Raw genomic sequence first — 26,337 nt, 5'->3', positions numbered from 1 at the left:
AACTGATGGTTTACATACATGTCTGATGGTTTCTGTACTGCGTAAGTAAAAAAAATACATTGTTTCCCCCAGCTCACTGAATGGTATTACCGGTAGTAACCAATCTTGAACACTACATGATAATAGAATTCATGTAGTGTTCAAGATTGGGGAAACAATCTCTTTTTTTTTTTTACTTACTCAGTATTAACCCCTCCCTTGCATGCACCTGAGTGGTATTACTGAACTAATTGAGCATCTATCACTATCCATATGGTTTCTGTACTGCGCCCGATCAGAACAGTTTCGTCATTGTCAGACCCAGTTCCTCGATTTACAGGCTGCGGCCATTTGGGGATGCTGGCAAGGAACGTTTCCCAAAAGGTTGTGTCACTTTGTGGGAGGCCAGTGTCTGTGTCTTTGGAGGGTGTGGTTACGCCACCCCTGCACTGTAACACCCAAACCTGGGTACTTTCTACCTGCCCCGTTTAGGTGCCCCAAGAGAACGATCTAGTGCACCAGCCCCTAATGCTAGCATGCATCACTGACGGTATACAGATGGAGTGCCCTTCATTCAGCGCCAGGGCTCACCAGACTGCCGCCTCTGGAGAACCGGCGCCCCATCTGACCCGCACGTCCCAGTTTATTGTCGGCGGGAGACGCAAACCCTGCCCGTTTCCGCTTCAGGGAGATGGGCAGGGTTAGGGGGAGCGGGGATGTGGAATTGGGTGGTGGGGTCTGGCAGCGCTGCAGTGGGGAGCTCCATAGTAAGGGGATGCATGTGCATCTCCTTCCAGGGGCTGGCGAATCTACCGCCAGACCCTGCAAGAATGACAGGCGGTACATCTGTAGTGAACATTGTGCATGCAGCACAGAAGGCATGGGGGCTGGTGGGTGTGAGCACAAGATTGATAACGTTCATATCATTAGCGACACATTGGCTAGTGCAGCAATGAGGAACCTTTTGCTCCTAGCTGTTGTTGAACTACACATCTCAGCATGCCCTGCTTAGGGACCAATTTAGACTAAGGATGAACATTGCATTGTGATGTTTCATTACCATCAATGTTTTTGTATCAATTGTAGTGTTTTGTTTTTTTAACATTTGATGGCAGCATTACGATGTTTGCTCCCATCGATTGATAAATATTTGATGGAAGTTCCGATGGTCCCGCCCCACAGCTATCCAAGCTTCAGTGCTTCTGCACATGCATGGCCAGGCTGAGGATGTCTTGCTTGTGTCGAACTTTTGAAAAAGTCCCCCAAAAAAATAAGGAATGATGATACCCCACCCACCTTCCAGGTACAGTAATAGCTTATCGTTTGTTACAGTGCACCATGAATTGGACCGGCTCACACAGGCAGCTCCAGTTTCCAGTGGCAATATCACAGTATGGAGCAATCCTCATTGTAGCAACTTGTCCAATACCTGGATAATCACAATTTCGGAGAACATTCAGCTCATTACTTGGGAAGCTTTATGCATGGAATATTGCCATTATTTTCATTGATAGCACTGCGTGGTACAATTGGGGGAGAAGTGTGTTAGGTAACAAGGCGATTTCACATAAAGTGTTGCAACTTGTTTTCGGTATGAACCAGATATTGTAATGCCACCTGCTGCGCAGATTTGATTTACAATTACACCGGACAACAAATTGTAAAAAAAATTTGGGCTCCTAAAAATTACATATGTTTGTTAATATAATTTAGGGCCTTATTCTAGTTCACTCTTTCTGACAAAATCCTTCTTAGATGAACAAAACCATGTGCACTGCAGGTGGAGCAGATGTAACTTGTGCAGAGAGAATTAGATTTGGGTGGGGTTTTACTTCAAAGTGAGATCTATATTGCAGTGTAAAAATAAAGCAGCCAGTATTTACCCTGCACAGAAACAAAATAACTCACCCAAATCTAATTCTCTCTGCACATTTTACATCTGCCCCCCTGCAGTGCACATGGTTTTGTCCATCTAAGAAGGATTTTGGCAGAAAGAGTGAAATAGAATAAGGCCCTTAGTGTACTGAAAACCAAAATGACAATAAAATGGAAAGATTTGTTGATGTTTTATAGTAATTCACATTTGTCGTTTTCCCAAAATATAACTTAATATACAGCTGTGCTCATAAGTTTACATACCCTAGCAGAATGTGAGATTTTCTGGCCATTTGTCAGCGAATATGAATGAGAACTCACAAACTTTTCTTTCACTTATGGTTAGTGGTTGGGTGAAGCCATTTATTGTCAAACAACTGTGTTTACTCTTTCTAAATCATAATGACAACAGAAATTACCCAAATGACCCTAATCAAAAGTTTACATGCCCCAGTTCTTAATACCGTGTATTGCCCCCTTTAACATCAATGACAGCTTGAAGTGTTTTGTGGTAGTTGTGGATGAGGCTCTTTATTTTCTCAGATGGTAATGCTGACCATTCTTCTTGGCAAAAAGCCTCCAGTTCCTGTAAATTATTGGGTTGTCTTGCATGAACTGCACATTTGAGATCTTCCCAGAATGGCTCAATGATATTGGGGTCAGGAGACGGAGATGGCCACTCCAAAACCTTCACTTTATTCTTCTGTAGCCAATGACAGGTTGACTTGGCCTTGTGTTTTGGATCATTGTCATGTTAGAATGTCCAAGTACGTCCCATGCGCAGCTTCCGGGCTGATTAGTGCAAACTTTCCTCCAGTATTTTCTGAAAACATGCTGCATTCATTTTGCCATTAATTTTGACCAAGTTTCCGATGCCTTTGTAGCTCACACATCCCAAAAACATCAGCGATCCACCTCCGTGTTTCCCAGTAGGAATGGTCAGGGGCGGATTGGGATGAAAAACCAGTCCGGGAAATTTATGGAAGCAGCCCTAATGGGGGTGGAGTCTGCTGAGGGGGTGGGGTCTGTGAAAGGGGGCGGGATCCCTACTTATAGGGTAGAATTCCAGGTTGCATGCAGTTGCGGCCTTTCATGCAACTTTTGCTGCAGTTGCATCTGCAGCTATATGCTAATGCCATTACACTGCCCTGGTGCATGGCCGTGCACCAAATATATAGACTGCCCCGCAGGAAAATCACAAAAACACATTTGCACCAGCAGAAAAAAAACATCAAAATCAATTTGCCCCCCACAGGAATAAACACATTGTCACCCCTCTCCCCCCCAGATAAAACACTGGCTCAAATAGAAAACAATGATATTTACTGATAGCCCAAACAGGTAAAATAAATACAGGACAGGGCAAACATTAACCATTAGCCCCCACAGAAATAAAATAAAAACACATTGAGCTCCACACACTCAAAAAAGTGTGGAAAGTATATGTCCCTGGGGTGGGGGTACTGTGGCTAGGAGGACTTGGGGTAGCATGGACAGTGTATGTTCCTGGGGGGGCAGGGATATCGTCGGTAGTGTACAAGTCAGAGAGGTATATACTGGAAGCCAGGGGTTTGAGCGGATAGTGGCTATGGGTGGGTACTGTACAGTGAGGCCTGGAGGGGAGCAGGGGGCAGACTGGGAGCAGTAGTCGGAAGCAGAGGCAGGCTGGAGTAGTAGTAGTGTGGATAAGGGGACAGGCTAGGAGCAGTAGTGGGAGCAGGGGCAGGCTGGAGTAGTAATAGAGAAGATAAGGGGACAGGCTAGGAGCAGTAGTGGGAAGCAGGGGCAGGCTGGAGTAGTAATAGAGAAGATAAGGGGACAGGCTAGGAGCAGTAGTGGGAAGCAGGGGCAGGCTGGAGTAGTAATAGAGAAGATAACGGGACAGGCTAGGAGCAGTAGTGGGAAGCAGGGGCAGGCTGGAGTAGTAGTAGTGTGGATAAGGGGACAGGCTGGGAGCAGTAGTGGGAAGCAGGGGCAGGCTGGAGTAGTAATAGAGAAGATAAGGGGACAGGCTAGGAGCAGTAGTGGGAAGCAGGGGCAGGCTGGAGTAGTAGTAGTGTGGTTAAGGGGACAGGCTGGGAGCAGTAGTGGGAAGCAGGGGCCAGCTGGAGTAGTGGTAGTGTGGATAAGGGGACAGGCTGGGAGCAGTAGTGGGAAGCAGGGGCAGGCTGGAGTAGTAATAGAGAAGATAAGGGGTCAGGCTAGGAGCAGTAGTGGGAAGCAGGGGCAGGCTGGAGTAGTGGTAGTGTGGATAAGGGGACAGGCTGGGAGCAGTAGTGGGAAGCAGGGGCCGGCTGGAGTAGTGGTAGTGTGGATAAGGGGACAGGCTGGGAGCAGTAGTGGGAAACAGCAGCAGGCTGGAGTAGTAGTAGTAGTGTGGATAAGGGGACAGGCGGGAGCAGTAGTGGGAAGCAGGGGCCGGCTGGAGTAGTGGTAGTGTGGATAAGGGGACAGGCTAGGAGCAGTAGTGGGAAACAGCAGCAGGCTGGAGTAGTAGTAGTAGTGTGGATAAGGGGACAGGCGGGAGCAGTATTTGTATGGTTATAGCTAGGCTGCAGGGAATTATTATTAGGGTTAGGCTGAGTTGTGTGTAGAAGTAGGTTTAGGCTGCAGGGGGGCAGGGGGTGTATGGTTAGGTTGTGTGTGTGTGTTTTTTATAGTTAGGGTAAGGCCTGTGAGGGATATGAGTAGGGTTAAGGTTAGGCCGCAGGGGTGCGAGTATGGTTAGGGTTAGGCTGTGTGTGTGTGTGTGGGGGGGGGGGGGTTCAGTGGCGTAACTAGAAATTTTGATCCCCTCAGCCAAAAACAATTGGACTGTTTCTTGGCAATTCGGCTCCCAGTGCAAACAGTAAAAAAACTGGAACAGTGGCCATGGCCTTACAATGGTGTGGTCTCAAAGGGAATGATGTAGAGAGGCAGTGGGTGACAGTGAAAAGGTAACAGGAAGAGGCAAAGAGTGATGTCTAAAAAAGTCAGAGACCAACAGGAGAGAGAGGGAAATGGGGAGATAGTGACAGTCACACCGGGGAAAGGTAGAGGGTGATGTAGTGGACGATGGGGATGGATAGTGGGAGAAAGAGTGGCAGTGGTTTACAGAGAGAGACAAAGGGTGATAGAGAGAAGCAGTGGGTGACCTCAGGGAGAGAGTAGGGGCGGGATGTTGTAACATCCGCGCCCATTATCGCCGGACATCGCATTTTTAATAACGGCATATGCTATAACATATGCCGTTATTCATGCAAGGGACAGCTCTTGCGGTAAGAGCTGTCCCTTGCGATGCGGTGCCGGCGCTGGACTTCCGGGTCTGTGACCCGGGAGTCCATCTGCGCATGCGCAGACCCCGTCGCCGGCCGCAGGGCACGCTGGGAGGGATCCGTGACGGATCCCTCAAACAGCGCTGCGGTAAGAAGCCCATAGGCTTCTGCAGGGATTCGCCAGCTTTAGCTGGCGATTCCCTCCGCAGCGCTGACACTGCGGAGGCGCCATATAGCATATAGAAATGCGGTAGAAACCCCGAAAACGGGGTTTTTACCGCATTTCTGCTATATAGCATCCCGCCCTAAAAGAGGTAGTAAGTGGATGATGCCAGGGGAACGCAATGTGTGACAGAGGATGGCAGGTAGAGGCATTGGATGACAGAAGAGAGAGGTGACAGAAATAGATAGTGGGGAAGGAGGAGGGGGGGGAGGGGACAGAGGGAAAGAAGGGAAGGGGGGTAAGAGGGGAAGGGTGGAGGGGGATAGAGGGGAATGGATAGGGAGAGAGGCGGAGAGAAGGGTAAGAGGGGGAGAGAAAGGAGGGGGATAGAAAGAGAGGGGTAGAGGGAAATGACGACTGTCGTCTCTCCTCCACCCTGATCACTGCTTCCCATGCTACAGTACAGGACTTTGCCCGTGCTGCACCCCTTCAGTGGAACGCACTCCCTCGCTCCATTAGACTCTCCCCGACCTTGCAAAGCTTCAAGCAGGCACTGAAAACTCATCTATTCATCAAAGCGTACCCTTCCACTGCAAAAACCAGCTGGTTCGCCGACCCCCTGCCTGTTTACATCCTGCTATCTAACCACCACCCACTCGCTTGCACCTCTTGCAATCTGTCTGTCTCCCCTTCCTACTAGATTGTAAGCTCCTCTGAGCAGGGCCCTCTTCCCTCCTGTTGTCAAAGCCCACTTCTCTTCACATGTCACTCACAGCTCTCCTATACTCCAACACTCAGTGACCATCTTCGTCCGCATACCCATCTCCATCATTGGCATCAAGCCTCTAGTTGTATGTTGATTGAGTCCTCACTACTTATATCCAAGCTGTAATGTGTATTGATCTGTGGCGCTCTTTATTTGTACTGTATTCTTGTTATTTATTCAATGTTATGCCAAGCTTTGTCTCCCTGTATTATTCCTTTGTACGGCGCTGCGAAACACTTGTGGCGCCTTATAAATAAAATTATAATAATAATAATGGAGAGGGAGAGACAAAGTAAGAGAGGATGAGAGGGAGGGAGATAGAGAGGCTAAGGATGGAGAGAGAGAGAAGGGGGGGAGGAGGAGAAGGAGAGAGAGGAAGAGAGAGAAGGGAGAGAAGGAGAGGAGAGAGAAATAGAGAGGAGGGAGAAATCAGGTGTAAAGGAAAGGAGAGAAAGGAAAAGAGTGACGGAGGGGTGGATAGAGATAGAAAGGGAGAGTCGGAGAGAGAGAAAGAGGGAGTTATGTAACATTGGTGCAAGTGTGGTGTGAAGCAGCTTGTGAGGTAGAGGGCCATACTGCCACATCCTAAACTGCGCTCGACCCCCCGACTTACCTCCGGCTGTCAGCTCCAGGCTGCTGCACGGCTCCTGCTTCTAGTTGCCAGCTCCCGGCAGCTGCGAGTGTCCGATCCGATCTCCAGGCTCGTGCTTCTAGATAACAGCTTCCGGCTAGTGCAAGGTTCATACCTCAGCTCCTGACTCTTGCTTCTGGTGTCAGCTTCAAGCAGCTTTGTGGGTCAGGTTCCCGTCTCTAGCTGTCTGCTTCTGGTTCCCGCAAGGTTCAGACCGCAGTTCCCGTCTCTGGTGTCAGCTGCAGCTTAAACTAGATTTAAAAAAAATAAGTACCTAAATGACGGGGGGGTGTTAGGGTAAAGTCCCTTACAGCCCTACCACAGAAGGCATTCTATACGGCATAGTCTACCCTCACAACACAGGACCCCAGACTCTCTCCTTACTATGTAGCATCCATCACCCCTCACCCAGCACAGCACCCCTCATTTAAAACCCCTCTTCAAGCACAGCACAGATCACAGCAGAGCACCCATCCCTGTATGCCATCTCGCCACACTCACCACCCCTGTTCCAGCACAACACAGTCCCAACACCTATCCCAGCATGTCAGCACCCCTAACCCTTCTTCCTGCACAGCAACCCTCACCTACCAGCACCGCACAGATCACAGCAGCAGCACCGATCTCCCTACACAGCACTCAGTGGCGGAACTAATGTCTAGTAGGCCCAGGTGCAAACATATGTTTTAGGCCCCCACCAACCTGCCTCCCACCACAGGACGTTAGCCGCCCGCCCAGGTCTAGGACCTGACTCCGCAAGTCTAAGCCAACCAGAATCAGGTCCTACAGTAAATCTCTACACTGAAAGAAATCACTACATTACAGTACATTGCCCCCACTCCTCTACACTACAGTACATTGCTCCCACTCCTCTACACTACAGTACATTCCCTCAATATGCAGCACTATATCACTACACTGTAAATGCTACACTACAGTGACATTACAGCTTGTGCAAGAAATCGATTTTTTCACCGTCTTCACTCCCTCCAGCTCAGTGACCAAAGTCTGCAGTATGCTGTGCCCTGACCCTGCTCTTACACCCCCCCGGGAGCCCAGCTTCTGCCTACTGCACCTATACTGTTAGCTGAAATATAAGTCACTAAGCATGGAGACGCAGTTGGTTAGACACATCATCTCACCGCTGGCCATGCCCAGAGCCCCATTCTGCCTGTATCAAAGCATATGACAGCTCTGGGATGGGGGAAGGGATCCAGCAGATTAAATGGGAAGGTGGGCTGCACTGTGGCAGAGGAAATGCAGATGGCATGCCTGCCCTGCAGAAACTGTCCCTTAAAGCAGTGGTTCCCAACCCTGGTCCTCAAGTACCCCCAACAGTGCACATTTCCAGGTCACCCAGCAGGTGCACTCATTATTCAGACACGTTTTAAAAGATCACAGGTGGAGCTAATTATGTCACCTGTGATTCTGTGTGGAGACCTGGAAAATGTGCACAGTTGGGGGTACTTGAGGACCAGGGTTGGGAACCACTGCCTTAAAGGATGGCCTCCCCTTTTCTCCTCCAGTCTAAACTGCCCCCTCCTTCTTTGGCTACTGTACTCTAATGCATGATCCAGATGAAAAAATGACAGGGGGTGCACTGTAATTGGGGGGAGAATGTTATCGCAAAGGTGGGAGAGCAGTAGAGAGGAGGATTAGTGGGAGAAACAAGAGGAGAGAGAGAAGGAATAGTGGGTGGATGGAGCAGGAGAGAGGAGGAAGAGTGGGTGGATGGAGCAGGGTGGGTGGAAGAGCAGGAGAGAGGATGAATAGTGGGAGAGTAGGAGAGAGGAGGAATAGTGGGTGGGTGGATGAGCAGGAGAGAGAATTATGGTGTACATTGGGGCAGTGGGGCCAGGGATGGTAATCTCAGAGCAGCTAGGTGCCATTTTGCAGTGTCAGGGTCCTGGCTGAAAGCACTCCATTACAGCTGCTGTCATTGAAATGGGCAGGGGAGGGCAAACTAACATGCACACACAGTGACAAATACACTGTACAGTGGTAGTGCATTACCTGTCAGTATACCCCGATGAATCATGCCCTCAGCCACAGCCACCACCTTTATAGAACTGGAGCTTCATTCTTCTGTCACAGGAAGTTCAGCAGCACGCAGCAGCAGCAGCCTGTGCAGGGAGAGTGTAGAGTGGAGCCCCAGGCATACAAATCAAGTGAGGAACAACACATTCGATCCCTGCCTGTTCTGCTTGTCACCCAGCCGGCTCCTCTGGCTGCTGATCCCCCGAGCCCGGCACACGACCGCTGCAGCGCTGCTTCTGATTCCCAGCAGCAACCATCTCCCTGAAGTGCGGATTCTTCAGTAATGCCCACAGCTGTGTCTGCTTTCATTGCCGCTTTGAGTGCCCTACTCAAAGCAGCAATGAAAGCAGACACAGCTGTGGACATTACTGAAGAATCCGCACTTCTCTCTCATAGCAGCCGCTCACATACATTTCATTTTTTGCGCGGCTTCAGATTCAGAGCTCCGCTGGCGGGGAGAAGGGTGGCGCCGCAAAACCCGGAAGTGTGTCAGTCGGGCTGTAAGCACCGCGGGAGGTGCTGTGTGCGGCCGCACATGCGCACCAGCCCTCCCGCGGCCATTTTAACTTCGGCCACAGCCGCGGCCATGTTTATTCAGGGCATTTTGCTGCGGCCGCGGCCGGTAACCGTGGAGATGGCGGTTTGGTGGCCGCGGCCCAGCCAGGGAGGGTGGGCGGCCGCTATGACTCTAAAATGTGCCGGCCCACCGGGAAACGGCCCGGTTTCCCGGTGGGCCAATCCGCCCCTGGGAATGGTGTACCTTTCATCATAGGCCTTGTTGCAGAAGTTTTGAGTCTTGTCGCTGTGCTGTTTGGAGTATTGTACGATGGATACTTTGTGGCATTTGCGTAGTAATGGCTTTCTTCTGGCGACTCGACCATGCAGCTCATTTTTCTTCCAATGCCTCCTTATTGTGCATCTTGAAACAACCACACCACTTTTTTTTTCAGAGAGTCCTGTATTTCAGCTGAAGTTATTTGTGGATTTTTCTTTGCATTCCGAACTATTTTCCTGGCAGTTGTGGTGGGAATTTTTGTTGGTCTACCTGAAGTTGAATGTGATTTGATTTCCACAGAATCCCTAACTTTCCACTTCTTAATTAGAGTTTGAACACTGTTGATTGGCATTCTCAATTGCTTGGATATCTTTTTATACCCCTTTCCTGTTTTATACAGTTCAATTATCTTTTCCCGCAGATCCTTTGACAATTCTTTTGCTTTCCCCATGACTCAGAATCCAGGCACGTCAGTGCAGCACTTGATGAAAGATGCAAGGGTCTTTAAGGAGACCAGAAACTCACTGACCTTTTATACACACACACCAAGAAGTTCCAAGAAGTATTCTCATCACCTGTTAAGATACTATTTATTTATTTATTTACAGTTTCTTATATAGCGCAGCATATTCCATTGCGATTTACAATAGTAGACAGTGATAAGACTAACTGGGCAACAACAGACAGACTTGGAGGTAGGAGGGCCCTGCTGCAAGCTTACAATCTATAGGGATATAGGGGGGAAACACAAGGACAGGCACCAGTAATAGCATAGCAGTTACAAGTCCAGAAGGGAAGCTATATAATACATAAGTGCCTCGGAGGGTTATGCATGTAGAACTTAAATATGATAGGCTTGCCTGAAGAGGTGAGTTTTCAGGGAACGCTTGAAAGTTTGGAGACTGGTGGAGAGTCTTAATGTGCGTGGAAGGGCATTCCATAGGATGGGAGCAGCCCGATGAAAGTTCTGTAATAGTGAATGGGAGCTAGTGATCCGTGCAGAAGAGAGACGCAGATCTTGTGTAGAGCGTAGTGGTCGAGATGGGAGATACTTTGTGATAAGTGCAGAGATATATGCTGGTGCAGTATGGTTAATAGCTTTATGTGCAAGTAGAAGTGTTTTATATTGAATACGGTAATATACAGGCAACCAATGGAGGGACTGGCAGAGTGGATCAGCAGACGATGAGCGTCTTGCAAGGAAGATCAGCCTAGCAGCAGCATTAAGAATGGATTGCAGTGGTGAGAGTCTGTTCTTGGGAAGACCAGTTAGGAGACTATTGCAATAATTAATGCAGGATATAATGTGTGCATGGATAAGAGATTTGGTAGTGTCTTGCGTGAGATAGGGTCATATTTTGGATATGTTTTTTAGATGCATGTAACATGATTTCGAGACAGATTAAAGGTGGGGAAGAAAGGACAGTTCAGAGTCGAGGATGACCCCTAAGCAACAAGCTTGTGGGGTAGGGTGGATTATCGAGTTGTCAACAGCGATGGAGATGTCAGGATGGTAACTGTTCTTAGTTGGCGGGAATATAAGTAATTCCGTTTTGGAAATATTGAGTTTGAGTTGGCGACAAGACATCCAAGATGAGATGGCAGAGAGACAATCAGAGACTCGACCCAAAACCACTGGTGACAACTCTGGGGTTGATAGATAGATTTGAGTATCATCAGCATACAAGTGATACTGAAATCCGAAAGAGCTGATTAGTTTGCCAAGAGAGGAGGTATAGATTGAGAAAAGCAGAGGACCTAAGACTGAACCTTGCGGAACTCCGACTGACAGAGGTAATGAAGAGGAAGTAGAGTTAGAGAAGCGAACACTGAAAGAGCGATCAGATAGGTAAGATGTGAACAAGGAAAGGGCTGTATCATTAAGACCTAGGGAGTGTAGTGTTTGTAAGAGAAGAGAGTGATCGATGGTGTCAAATGCAGCAGAAAGATCAAGAAGAATAAGTAGTGAGCAATGGCCTTTAGACTTAACCGTTACCAGATCATTCACCACTTTAGTCAGTGCTGTCTCAGTGGAGTGTTGAGAGCGAAAGCCTGACTGAAGTGGGTCTAATAGGGTGTTAGAGTTAAGAAAGTTTGTAAGGCGAGAGTAGACAAGTCTCTCCAGTAGCTTGGAGAGGCATGGGAGCTGAGATATAGGACGATAGTTAGAGAGAGAGTTAGGGTCAGAATTCTGTTTTTTTAGAATAGGAGTTATCACTGCATGTTTGAGCAGAGAAGGAAAAGTACCAGTAGTAAGAGAGAGATTGCAAATTTTAGTTAAGGTTGGAATAATCACGGGAGATACATTTTTAATGACTTGCGCAGGTATAGGACCGAGAGGAGAGGTAGTAGAGTAAGAGGATAAGAAGAGTGCGGATACTTCCTTTTCATTTGTGGGCTCAAATGAAGAGAAGTGCCAGAGGGTTCAGGTGGGAAAGAAAGAGGGTTAGATGTTGTGGAAGAGCATACCATTTCATGTCGGATGTTATCAATTTTGTCCTTAAAGTAGGAGGCAAGTTCTTGTGCACTATCAAAATCGACAGTCGACAAGCATTGGGTCGACACCACTAGGTCGACAGTCAAAATGTCAACATGGGTTTTTTCACTGTTTTTTGAGCATTGGGTGAAAAACCCCATATCGACCTTTTGGCTGACAACCTTGCTCATGTCGACCTTATGTGTGTGTTGACCTAATGTCTGGTCGACCTAGACCCATGTCGACCTAGGCACCTGTCCACCTTGACCCATGTCAACCTAGACCCATGTCGACCTTGCTGCCTGTCGACCTAGTGGTGTAGACCCAATGCTTGTCGACCTAGTTGTTGTAGACCTAACAACCCACACCCATTTTAACAATGGGAAAATGTCTGCAATGCGTGACCACAGCATTGATCTATGATTTAGTTCATCGCTAACGATCTTCAAAACTTGAATGAATAAACAGTTTGAAACATCATTTTCGTGTTCAGCGCATTGAAATCAGTAAGAATGGGTTGTTTTTGCGTAGGATCCTTTTTGGTTGTTGCCTAGTGTTATCAGCTGCTCCTGTATGAATCCAAAATTAAATAATTAAAGTTAAAATATTCCAGGCCCTGCTAATATTTCGGGGGTTCGGCAAGGTAGGCAACCCTGAGGAGCAGCCAATCTGGGCCCGGTCCTCTGGATAGACACAGGCCAGGGTACTTAGCAATGGCACCCTGCTCCCTTCTCAGTTCCCATGCATGCAGCATGCTGAATTGTTCTGTCTGCCTGCTCTGTACATAGGTGTATATAGGTGTTTTTAGAGCATGGTATTTTTATGTCAATAAATGCCATTTCCTGTAAGTTATGCTTTGGTTTGGGGCAAAGATATCCAATGGAAGTTGTTAGCTCACTCCCACCAGGCACCTCCTGCTGCGTGGGGTTTTCAGGCTATATGTATAAGGAGGACACATATGTATAAAAACCGGGGCACAGCTAAAAGGACCTTTAGTACATTCATAATGGTGCAAGTTGGAGAAAAATGGGTGTAAGCTCAGAACTATGTTGAATCCATTTTTGAGCAATTGGGACAATCCTAATGTAAGTATAAAGATATGTAGGCCCAGAAACCAACTCAATATACTGAAGCAGACAAGTCTGTGTCACTTGCTACATCCAATAACTGGGTTTGGGAAATATGGACTCCATACTCCACCTTCTCTGGAGAAGTCTCCCCAGTGCCCAGCATCTGCTAAGTGGTCATTTCCATTCTGGAAAGAAAGTTACTTCATTTTGAGGAAACCTAAAGCTCCTGTTTACTGCAGCTATACTGGGGCATCATGAAACCTATTCTCTTCAAAATGATTGTGCATCTTCTGCTAAATACCACCAAAGGCATTCTGGGAACTGTCTGCTCTAGGCCGGTTGCTGCACTGCTGCAAGGCCTCAAGCCTCCATGATTGTGGCATTGGAATGCCTCACTTGTGAACCACTGCTGTCACAAAAGTTGGTTTTCCTGATGGCTTCATTGTTATACTGCCTGGTACTGTACATCTTTAAGTTACCACAAAATTACGGATTTACAGCCTAGTCATACGTTTGCAAGCTAACCAGCGTTTGTGACTAAAACAAATCCTACTTAATGTGGATTTCCACTTTTGGCTTTGGTTAGGACCTGTCTCCCATTACTATAGCCCAGCGTTTCTCAAATTGTGGGTCCTGGACGCAAAGTGGGTCCTGACCGTCTCAGCATGGGGTCGTGACTTCATGTTGCTGACCATCAGGCTGATGACTTTTCTAGTCTGTCAGTGATTCAAGGAGTCTGAAAAATCTGTTGAATTGGCTATAATATTAGACTCCTCCCATCATTTTGTGCCTCCACAATGCTGCCATGTATGTGCGGTCTGCTGACTACACATGTGACGTGATGACCTTCTGAAGTAATTCACTGGGGTCCTGTAATTCATTTTATTGTCTGATGGGGTCCCAGAGCAAAATAGTTTGAGGAACCTGCTATAGCGCTTAGTGCTAGTGGAGCCCACTTCCGTTAAGATCTCCATAATGAGGTGTATTCAGAGTAGACAGTAGCTGCAGCCACCACTGGCGTACGGATCCTTAGAGCCAGTCATAGGCCTTCTGTCTAGACTCTAGACAAACTCTGATTGGATGACCACTGCTTCTGTCTTCAACACATATCTCCATGTTAAGTGGCTTCAATTTCCTGTGAGTTCAGCTGGTGGCCTAATTGGGACAACCATTTACGCGCCAGATAGAAAATAGCTAAACGGTGTTCAAGAGTATGTACCAACTTAGGGCCCGATTTAGACTAGGGATGGACATTGCATTGTGATGTTTCACTACCATCAATGTTTTTGTTTTGATTGTACTGTTTTTTTACAATTCGATGGCTGAATTCCGATGTTTGTCACCATTAATTGATAAACATTTGATGGTAGTTCCGATGGTCCCGCCCACCAGCTAGCCAAGCTTCAGTGCTTCTAAGCATGCATGGTCAGGCTGAGGATGTCAATCATATGAATATTTTTTTTTTCTATCAAACACTTTTGATGTGAAGGTCAGTGACCATCGCATCAAAAGATTCGACGGCAGATGCCCAGCCATTATTTGATGGTGGGCTTCCATCCCTAATTTAGACCAGCCGTGAAACAGGAGCAGGATTTCACTCAGGCTGGGAGGGGGCTAGCTGATCGCTGGGCTGCAAAAGTTTGCAGCCCAGCGATCAGCTAGCCCCCTCCCAGCCTGAGTGACATCCTACTCCTGTTTCACGGCTGCGAATGGCATCGCAGCTGTACAAATAGGGAGAAATCTATTTGCAATCACTCACCATCGAATTTGCAGCCCTGCGTATGGGTATGAATCGTCCCTTAATCCATAACTTTCTTAAATATATATACAGACAGGTGCTGTAGAGCTGTATTTAACATTTACAGTAGGTCTGGATTATGCCTAGGGCTGCAGAAATGTCTTTATGTCGTTTCATTACAGTTTTTCCCATTTAGTTCTGGTAGTTGACTATTAGTGCAGGGTAGTGTTTCATTTGCATATTTATGCTACGGCTGAGGCTGCACATTCAGTCCTGCTGCAGGTGTTCAGCTCTGTGATTGGTCGGTCAGGACATATCCCAATAGGCATGCATACACCGATCACTTCCACATAAGTGCTGTATGGATGCAGAAATATGAATGTGATATTTTGCTGGGGATGTCAGCAAAATTTATGATAACACTTTCCATTCTCACTCCCTATCTGCTGTCAGCCCCGCAGGCTGTGTTGCTATTCACCTTTTTTTTTTTTATGCTCTCTGGGTCTAGGTCTGCAGAGAAACTCCCTGTTAGCGCAATATTTCTAACTTATCATTCCTAGCTCCTTTGACAGCATGTCCCACCCAGTGAATTATTCCCCCAGCTCTCCCTTGCTCTCTCAGGGGGGGGATATGGAGGAATGAATAGAGAATATGTTTTTTTTGGCAGCAGTAACTGGATTGTTGTTTAACCCACCTTCTCTGTCTCTTTCACACACACCCCCACCCTGTATCTATCACACACCTCCAAATATTTAAGGTAACATTTATCCAGAGCCCAAACTTCAGAAACGTTCTTCACATCTGCAAATTATGAAGGCAGACACTACCTGTGCACAGGTAACCTGGAGTTCCATCTTTCTCCAGTCAGTCACTGGCACTAAAGAACAGATGTATACCCACTGACGCAAAAGAGAAGGTACCAACACTTTTTGTGATGTTAAAGACGTATACTGCTGCTGCCAGTTCTGCTGCTGATGGCAATGGAAGGCATCAGGGGAGGAACCTCATATCATACACCAGCTGCATTGTCTGGTGCTTTGTGTCCAGATACGCTCTATGCCTCTCTGTGTTTATCCCAGTCTCCTCGTTCATACCTGGCACATGCAATTTTTTCTCCCCCTGCAGGTAGAATGATTTCGGTGACGGATGCTGAGGGAAAGTCTCACACAGGCTGACCAGTGGGGAAACAGCATGAGGCTGAAGCTGAGTGTTCTGGACCTGTGTCACACTGTGCTATGCATTGGGTTGATGCTTTGCGGAGAAGGGTAAGCAAATATCATTGAAAAGCGGCTGTGTGATACAGGGGTTACCTCAGGGTAGATTTGAATACATTGGGAATTCAGGAAAGATTGTTATAAATTCAATTCAAATAAATTCAATTTCAATTCAAATTCAATTCAAATAATTTAAATCTGAGTTCATTTCCTTCACAGAGGGTATAGATTTGGGCATCTAAAACTCAGCGCCTGAATACAAACCACTCTGCATTACGGTATATCCTTAACCCTTTGAGTGCCAAGTGAATGTGTCAAAATAGGTGTGAAAATTGGCAATGACCTGTAAAGGTGCCCACAGATGCTACAATTGTACTGTGCTATGCGTTTTTGACTGTACAATGGTTCTATACAATTTTTCTTCCAGCTTGCTATGAGATGTGCACTTGGATGCATGTGATGAACCCATGTTTGTAATGTTAAATTTCAGATGTAGTCTAAAAAGTATGTGCAGCACGTACTTTTTTAGACATACAATATCGGGCTTATCGCATCGCACAAGCCTATAAACACCATCCAATAATTGTACATAAGATGCAATTTGTGCTTAAAAAGTACAAAACGCATTCGATAATTGATGTGTCTGTGGGCACCTTAATAATGACCGTAAATAGGAAATCTGATTTTTTTTTTTTTTTTTACACAACATTTTTTTATTTGAATTTATATAACAAATGTGAGCGACGCTGGCATTTTTTTTAGCGGATATTTATGAACAACTCTCACAGAGATGTTGGCACTTAAAGCGTTAAAGTGATGAGCGACTATAGATATCAGTTAGTGCCAAACAGCAAAGTGTTAACTGCCTGATAAGCTGGTTCCTGTGGCTACTCAGAAAACTATTTGGTTGCAAAACGATTTTACTTTTTTTTTTAAATGTAAGAAATACCCAGAATGTTTGGGGCATTTGCCAGAGTATACCGTCAGACAGAGCGGGCACAGATATAGGCATATTGCAGCCTGTGGTGTTTATACCTCCAGGAGGCACTGGTAGGGTGTGTCAATGTCTATGCTTACCCACAATGGGCAGCGTCGCCGTGAGGGGTGTTATTGTGACAAAATAACACCTGGCACCTCCCCCCCGGTGAGCAGCCAAACAAACACACCTGTCTCTACAGCAACAACGAAACAGCCCATTTTTCTGCCAGAAACCTACACACACTTGTATTTTTCATTCCTCCTGGCTATGTGTGTGTGTGTGTGTGTGTGTGTGTGTGTGTGTGTGTGTGTGTGTGCGCGCGCTTGTGTGTGGTACAGAGCAGATTGTTCTCAAAGAATGCAATAGTCTGGCAGCTGTAGTCCTCTCCTCCTGGCACAACTGGTCCCCCCACCCTCCCCGTCTATCACTCCCCTCCTCTGCAGGTTTTGTAGCCTGCTGGGTGGACATCGTCTACAGAGCGCCCTAGGGTGATCTTCCTGCACTGTGGCTGTACAAATGTAATCTCAATCATGTGTCACAGAATCTGCCTCCTCCAGCACTCCGTGTGTTACAATGACATAGGTGACAGGTTTTGTTTTTTTGATTTATTAAAAAAAGCAAACAACAAAACAAAAATCTACATTTGATTCATTTAAATAACTTCCGTCATTTTTTTTTTTTTGCCTGTTCGTATTCTTTACAAAGAGCGTGAGGGAGTCGTACCAGAGAAATTGTGCATTTAAAGCAGAATGTTCTCTTAATTTAAGTTTTTTTTCTGGTTGTATTGACTTGGATGCAAATTCGCACTCTTGTGAGTCAACCAGAACCCGCTGTGCAAATGGTGGTACGCACGCCCTCCCTCGCAGTGTGTGTTTGCACGCAGGGCTTGTGAATGGCTGTTTAACATAAACATGCATTCGCAGCCTGTGGGTGAACACCCACAGCATTCCATGGAATGTGCACGCATATCTAAGTGATTCTCAGGTCACAGATTTGCGTGCACCCTCGGGAGGAAGTGGGCGGTGATGTCAGCTGCCTGCCCCCGGCACTGACGTCACGGCCAGATTATCATGGGAACACCCAGCATTTACCGTATTTATCGGCGTATAACACGCACCGGCGTATAACACGCACCTTCATTTTAAGAGGGGATTTCTAAATAAAAACTTTATTACAGTGTTTATTAACATAATTGATTATCTGTAAAAGAAAAAAAAAAATCCACCTTGAATAACAGAAGCAGGGCAGCACAGTTAGCACAGAAATCCTTCTCCTCCTCCAGGCTACAGCCAGCGCTTGGGAAGGCTGATGACGCTGCTGTAGCCAGGGAGGAAGGAGTCACTGTGCAGGGAGGAGTTTTAAGTGTGCTGCTGCTGCGAGGACCCGACGGTGAGCAGCAGCAGCAGCAGCAGAGAACACGCGATTAGTAGGCGCCCCGTGGATGACAGGGAGGAGTTTTAAGCGTGCTGCTGCTGCGAGGACCCGACGCTGAGCAGCAGCAGCAGCAGCAGAGAACGCGCGATTAGTAGGCGTCCCGTGGATGACAGCAACGCGCATAACAGCAACACCCGGCATTACAGGCATTACAGGTACCCGCCGGGTGAAATTACCGCCGTATAGCACGCATATCGGCGTATAACACGCACCCATCTTTTCCCTCTATTTTCAGGGGGAAAAAAGTGCGTGTTATACGCCGATAAATACGGTACATTGGAGCACTCATGAAACACTGGGCGCAACTATCCACCACCGCCCCCCCCCCCCCCCCCCCGGCCGCGCCTCGGGTGCGTGCACCCGGCATATGCACATGTGCAGAAATGTGGCTGCGTATGCGCATACACAAAACGTCGGTCCCCGTGTGAATGAAAGCTGGATCCGGACAGACCAGAATAAGGTCCATAATTCAGACCTGACTGCACGGCTGCTAATTTTTGGAGCCCCACAATCAGGTATACAACACCCAGAGTGAAATCCCGCCCCGTGCAAGCCTGACAATTGCTTAGCATGGAATGCAAAAATTGGCTGGATCGGCTAATAGTTACAAATCCGTACACAAGCCGCTCACCATTGACTGATTTCCCCAGTGTGCGCAGACTGTGCGTAGCCCAGGACTTACTCAGTGGCTGCGATAGAAGCAGTTGGATTGAGGCCGGAGCTGGCATCATATGACTTCCCTTTAAACGCTTGGACATGTCTGCTTTTTCAATGACACTCCCAGAAAACGCCCACAAATGCTGCTATAGCAACATTTTCTTCTCTGTCCCTCCCTGCTGCAGGATACAGGGAGCAAGTGAGCAGAAGGAGGTCCTCCACCCAGTGGCATGACAAAAGACTTGGCACCCCCCCAGCCAGAAAAGTTCAGGTGCCCCCCTCACTACAGAGAGTTATCAAGGATTCTAGAGGAAGGCCTCCTCTAGCGTCCTCAATAACTGTCTGTTGTGAGGCGGCGGCCATTTTGTGAGGGACATTTTTATTGGGAGAGGGAGCTCAAAGACCACGGACAAGTAGATCTGCAGGTCCCAGCAGCGGTGCAGCAATAGACCCCGCAGGCCCCCAGCATATCCAAGCCACTTCTGGGTCTTTGAGGTCTATTGCTATGCCAATGCCCCCACCAGGCCTTGCCAAAAACCATGGATACAGAGAACCCCCCTCCTCTCGTCAGACCTGGCTGTATTCTCTTCCATCCCATTGTTGATATGACCCTGAATGGCTGTGAGGCTCCTGTAATTCGGGTTGGTGGACTTGTCACGTGCCCAGTTCCTGTATTTTTGTACAACCCTTTTGTTATTTTTATTCCTTAGCACGGTAGGACTCTTTTTAGGATAACCTGTAGTTTTGATACGTTGTGAACGTCTACCCTCCATTTTTTTTCTTACGGTACCCTGTTCTAAAATACACCAAGACATTTTGTAGACTAAAACCAAAACCGGAATGCTGTTAGTCATGACACTAGGAGCCAATTACATTCTTGTTGCACAGTGATGACATTGGTGACATCAATAGTGAATTGATTGGCTGCAATCTTACAGTATGTGTTTTGGTTTGGCTCCCGGAAAGGCTGCCTTCAGTGTATCTATATGACATATAGCACCAGCCTTAAGGGGCAGATTTATTAAGCTTGGAGAAGAGATAAACTGGAGATAAAGCTGAGAAAAGGTAAAAGGAGATAAAGCGGAGCGCTATCCAAAGTCGTCCTGAAAGCCGCTTATCTGCTGGTATAACCAGCAGTTGAACGGCTTTCCTGGCGATGTTGCGGGAGCGCACAGCAGCACTCACCACTCATCGCCGGGCCATACACACTGGGTGGCTTTGAGCTGAAAGCCGCTCAAACCTGCTGTTTTGAACGACTTTCAGCTCAAAGTCGCCCAGTGTGTATGGGCCTTAAGTCTGATGATTTAAAATGCAATGTCAATGTATTATAATGTATGGAGAATATCTATAGCATGTAATAGACTTATATTGTGATCAAGTCCCTAAATAGGGTTACGGACCCCGCACATATTGCACTTTAAATGAACAAAATATAAAAAAAAAAAAAAAAAAAAAAAAAAAATAAACAGCTTAAATCACTACTTCTTCACATGTCTATCCTGGCCGATCACCAAGGTTACACGATTCTGTGTCGGCCCTATGTATATTAGCACCAGGCACTTAAAGCACTTCTGCACTTTCTGACTATATTCACTTTGTTAACGCAAAAAAAAAAAAAAAAAAAAAACAGTATAGAGCCATTTGGACTATCACTAGTATATATCTCTTTCCCTCCAGTCAGGTATAAGTAGGAATTCCTCTTAACAATAGAGCTTCATATTGTAGATACCTAGTTCCTCCACTCTTCCTCCAAGTTAAGCCCAAAGAACTGTTTGAACGGGAAGATATCCAATGCCCCTTTCCCTGTCCCCAGTTAAAGCCCCTAAAACCATGTCATTCTTCACCTGATCTATGGGGTTGTCCCCAAGTAATGTCCTAGTATCCTAGTAATCGGTGTCCTGATTCTACCTCCTCGTAGTCCTAATGATGTTGTATAATTGACTGCCTTGTCTGATATATGTAATGTAACGTATTATTTTATATTGTTTATGTGTTTGTTAAAAAATGAAAAATAAAGACTCAATTAAAAAAAAAAAAAAAAAATGCAATGTCAATGTATTATAATGTATGGAGAATATCTATAGCATGTAATAGACTTATATTGTGATCAAGTCCAGGGGTGAGATTTAATAGGATGAGATTTTCAGAAAGTGAGAGATTGGTGAGAAATCTCCAGGTTTTTTAAAGCGGCAATCATTTACACTGCTAAACCAGTTTGATTTTGAAGTGTAAATGATTGCCGCTTTAAAAAACCTGGAGATTTCTCACCAAATCTCTCACTTTCTGAAAATCTCATCCTAATAAATCTCACCCCAGGGGTCAGGTCATGCAGCGGGTAGTATCTGGATGATAGGTCGATAGTGTCTAGGTGAACAGTTCATAGGGTTGAACATGAATGGTTGACGTGGAAAATATGTCGACATGACACATGAAAAGGTCGACATGAGTTTTTCAATATAATTTTTTTATTTGTTTGGACTTTTTCATGTTTTCCGATTTGGACTACAAATGGCAATGGTGAAGTGTGTCGAGCAAACCAGGAATGAAGCACCATGCCCAAAGCATGGAGAGACAAGCGGTAGCGGAACGATGCACCATGCCAGAAGCATGGAGAGAAAATCAGTAAAGGAACGATGCAACATGCCCGATGCATGGCAAGCAAAGCGGTAGCAGAGCGATGCACCATGCCCGAAGCATGAAGAGAAAATCGGTAGCGGAGCAATGCACCTTGCCCGAAGCATGAAGAGAAAAGCAGTAGCGGAGCAATGCACCATGCCCGAAGCATGGAGAGAAAAGCGGTGGCGGAACGATGCACCATGCCTGAAGCATGGAGAGAAAAGCGGTGGTGGAACGATGCACCATGCCCGAAGCATGGAGAATAAAGCGGTAGTGGAATGATGCACCATGCCCATAGCATGGAGAGCAAAGTGGTGGCGGAATGATGCACCATGCCCAAAATAAGGTGAGCAAAGTGATAGCGGAACGATGCACCATGCACGGAGAATAAAGTGATAGCGGAACGATGCACCATGCACGGAGAATAAAGTGGTAGCGGAACGATGCACCATGCCCGAAGCACGGAGAACAAAGTGGTAGCGGAACGATGCACCATTCCCGAAATTTGGTGAGCAAGCCATGCGAGGGAACACGATAAACTTATTAAGACAGATTTTGGCATTGACACAAAAACCCATGAATACCTTATGTTGACCTTTTCATGTGTCAAACTTTTCCATGTTGTCCTATTGCTTGTGTCTACTGTTGTTTATATCGACCTATTTTGACTTTTTTCCATGTCAACCTTGTTCCCGTCGACTATATGTGTAATAGATGTATTATGGCCAGTGGTCAGGATATGTAGGAGGGCAGTGTCCTATGTCTGTATAGGGTGTAATAGATGTATTATGGCCAGTGGTCAGGTCATGTTGGGGTGTAGTGTCCTATGTCTGTATAGGGTGTAATAGATGTATTATGGCCAGCAGTCAGGATATGTTGGGGTGTAGTGTCCTATGTCTCTATAGGGTGTAATAGATGTATTATGGCCAGTGGTCAGGTCATGTTGGGGTGTAGTGTCCTATGTCTCTATAGGGTGTAATAGATGTATTATGGCCAGTGGTCAAGACATGTTAGGGTGTAGTGTCCTATGTCTGTATAGGGTGTAATAGATGTATTATGGTCATGTATAGTGGTCAAGACATGTTGGGGGTGTAGTGCCCTATGTCTGTATAGGGTGCAATATATGTATTATGGTCATGTATAGTGGTCAGGACATGTTGGTAATGTAGTGTCCTATGTCTGTATAGGGTGTAATAGATGTATTATGGCCAGTGGTCAGGTCATGTTGGGGTGTAGTGTCCTATGTCTGTATAGGGTGTAATAGATGTATTATGGCCAGTGGTCAGGTCATGTTGGGGTGTAGTGTCCTATGTCTGTATAGGGTGTAATAGATGTATTATGGCCAGTGGTCAGGACATGTTGGGGTGTAGTGTCCTATGTCTCTATAGGGTGTAATAGATGTATTATGGCCAGTGGTCAAGACATGTTAGGGTGTAGTGTCCTATGTCTGTATTGGGTGTAATAGATGTATTATGGTCATGTATAGTGGTCAAGACATGTTGGGGGTGTAGTGCCCTATGTCTGTATAGGGTGCAATATATGTATTATGGTCATGTATAGTGGTCAGGACATGTTGGTAGTGTAGTGTCCTATGTCTGTATAGGGTGTAATAGATGTATTATGGCCAGTGGTCAGGTCATGTTGGGGTGTAGTGTCCTATGTCTGTATAGGGTGTAATAGATGTATTATGGCCAGAGGTCAGGACATGTTGGGGTGTAGTGTCCTATGTCTGTATAGGGTGTAATAGATGTATTATGGCCGGTGGTCAGGACATGTTGGGGTGTAGTGTCCTATGTCTCTATAGGGTGTAATAGATGTATTATGGCCAGTGGTCAGGTCATGTTAGGGTGTAGTGTCCTATGTCTGTATAGGGTGTAATAGATGTATTATGGTCATGTATAGTGGTCCGGACATGTTGGGGGTGTAGTGCCCTATGTCTGTATAGGGTGCAATAGATGTATTATGGTCATGTATAGTGGTCAGGTCATGTTGGGGTGTAGTGTCCTATGTCTGTATAGGGTGTAATAGATGTATTATGGTCATGTATAGTGGTCAGGACATGTTGGGGGTGTAGTGCCCTATGTCTGTATAGGGTGCAATAGATGTATTATGGTCATGGCCAACGGTCAGGTCATGTTGGGGTGTAGTGTATCCTATTACTCTATAGTGTTTAATGGAATTGTATTATGGTCATCTCTAATGGTCAGGACACGTTGTGCAGCTGTTTCATCATATATCTGTAGAGTATAATATAATTGTATTATGATTAGGTACAGTGATTATATATAATGGGGGAGGGGATGGTTAGGGTTAACCTGCAGGAGGGGATAGATAGGGTTAGGCTTCAGTAGGAGCGGACCAGGGGGAATAGGGGTAGCATTAAAATACTTACTGGAATCCTTTGAGGGTTTGACCATCAGGATGCCTCTATCAACATCAGGATTGTGTACCCAGCCCCATATGATAGCACTCAAACCAAACATTAGCTTTGTGACTATGGGGGTTATTCTAGTCCATTCTTTCTGACAAAATCCTTCTTAGATGGACAAAACCATGTGCACTGCGGATGGGGCAGATGTAACTTGTGCAGAGAGAATTAGATTTGGGTGGGGTTTTTCTTCAAAGTGAGATCTATATTGAAGTGTAAAATCATGCAGTCAGTATTTTCCCTGCACAGAAACAAAATAACTCACCCAAATCTAATTCTCTCTGCACATGTTACATCTGCCCCCCTGCAGTGCACATGGTTTTGTCCATCTAAGAAGGATTTTGTCAGAAAGAATGAACTAGAATAAACCCCTATATTACATTAACTAGAAGCTGTCTATCCACATTACGTATTGAACATTTCCATTTAAACTGGTGCATGAGAGAAGATTCTCCCATGTGTCTTCAAACTCCAAAGGTAGGGGGGGGGGTTGGATTTGGAGGTATTTCTGTTTTAGTACAACTTATATAAAAAGTGACAGATTTGCACTATGGCATACCCAGGTAATTAGTACCAACCCCCTAGCTGATTGTCGCATGCATATAAATGTAGCCTATAGGCAGTGCCAGATTAAGCCTTCGGGGGGCCTGGGGTACTTTAGACAGGGGGCCCCCTTGCACTTGTCATTACTGGCCGCAAACTGCATGGGAGAATATTACACTGTCAAAACACAGAGTAAAAGCAGAATAAACTTGGTCAATGGGTAACTGCAGGGGATAAATATATATATATATATATATATATATATATATATATATATATATATATAGCCACAGAGATGAGGACACTCACCGGTCTTTCTTCAAAAAAGATTTTTTATTCCATATCACCACATCCAATAAAGTGCAAAGTGCATGACAGTGGGCCTAGGGCCAACGTTTCGGTCTGCCAATCAGACCTTTGTCAAGGCCCCCACTATCTCCTCCTAAAGTGCACTTCTAAACTCTCCACGTTGGCCCTAGGCCCACTGTCATGCACTTTGCACTTTATTGGATGTGGTGATATGGAATAAAAAATCTTTTTTGAAGAAAGACCGGTGAGTGTCCTCATCTCTGTGGCTGTATTGGAGAACTGGACTTGTCTGGGACCCCTGAGCTGACACCCCGGCAGTTGCCATTATATGGAGGAGAGTGTGGTCCTTACCCTTGGATATATATATATATATATATATATATACACACACATACACATACATTTTCACACGAAAAGCCTGTGTTTGTCCCTCTGCACCTTACTCTGTAGGAGACCTCACAGTCCTAGTGCTGCCTCTGATTAAAAACCCTCCCATGACTAAGCTGCTGCTGTTCTCCATGGGCCTGAGAAGCATGTAATGAGCTCCACCAATCAGAGCTCAGCACAAACCTCTCAGCCTCTGCCCTCTGGTGCAAAGTGTCATGGGACTTAGTCAACTCCCAGTAATGCACAGCACTCTTGTGCACTCAGTGTGCCTTGGCTCCCAATGCTCAGCACCATTAATCATTGTCACATGGCAGATAGGTGAAGCTGCAGCACTACCCCACTGCCATGCAAAAACCTTTAGCTAAAAAAATTTTTTTTTTTATTGTTTTGGAAAAATACATGCCAACCACTGGGGGCCCCTAGCTAGAGGGGGGCCCAGGGGCACTGACCCCTTGTGCCTCCATTATAATCCGGCCCTGCCTATAGGTTACCATGGGTCATGGGACAACACCATCTAAAGATGGCATTAGCTAACAGGGTTGAGAGCCAAAAGAACCTGGTAAATGGGGCATTTTAGCAATCCCCATAGAAATATATATGGAATGTTTTCTTTAGCTGAAAAGAGAGGGGCTGCAGAAGGTTTCGGATACATTTGCTGTGATATCCCCTTATTAATTGGCACAATGTTTAACCCTTTACAGCCCATTTTTCAAACAGTCTGGTTTAAAAGTTTCAATTATTCAAAAATGGTCTACATTAAATGTTGAATGATGTTAATGATCTTATTTTAAAGTGGCTCACCATTGGATCTGCTACTAGCGCTAGGGCTGTTGAGCCTGACTAGACATTGGACCTGAAAAGGTTAAGAATTCTGCAGTCCTCTTAAAAACAGCTATTTTTGGAGGATTGAATACATTTTGGTCTCAGTAAATAATAACTAACTCTTTTTGCTGTACCCCCCCCCCCCCCCCCCCCAGTATACTTCCACGGCCTGATTCAGAGGTGG

At 46.1% G+C, this 26,337-nt stretch overlaps 1 protein-coding gene across 1 annotated transcript in view; it reads left to right on the top strand.

The window, feature by feature from the left end:
• The first annotated feature begins 14,741 nt into the window (after positions 1 to 14,741).
• Positions 14,742 to 26,337, top strand: part of LOC146056580 (protein Wnt-7a-like) — a 33,985-nt gene continuing 22,389 nt past the window's right edge. The window contains exons 1-2 of the mRNA XM_083168412.1: positions 14,742 to 15,680; positions 15,890 to 16,029. Of these exons, the coding sequence (XP_083024538.1) occupies positions 15,911 to 16,029 (119 nt within the window). The 5' untranslated portion in view covers positions 14,742 to 15,680; positions 15,890 to 15,910. The remainder of the gene's footprint in view (positions 15,681 to 15,889; positions 16,030 to 26,337) is intronic.

The sequence above is a fragment of the Crinia signifera genome, unplaced genomic scaffold (assembly GCF_055691185.1).
Source record: "Crinia signifera unplaced genomic scaffold, ASM5569118v1 HAP2_SCAFFOLD_83, whole genome shotgun sequence".
NCBI classification, from domain to species: Eukaryota; Metazoa; Chordata; class Amphibia; order Anura; family Myobatrachidae; genus Crinia; species Crinia signifera.
The sequence above is the reverse complement of the archived record's forward strand: the minus strand, read 5'-3'. Positions and strand labels throughout refer to the sequence as shown.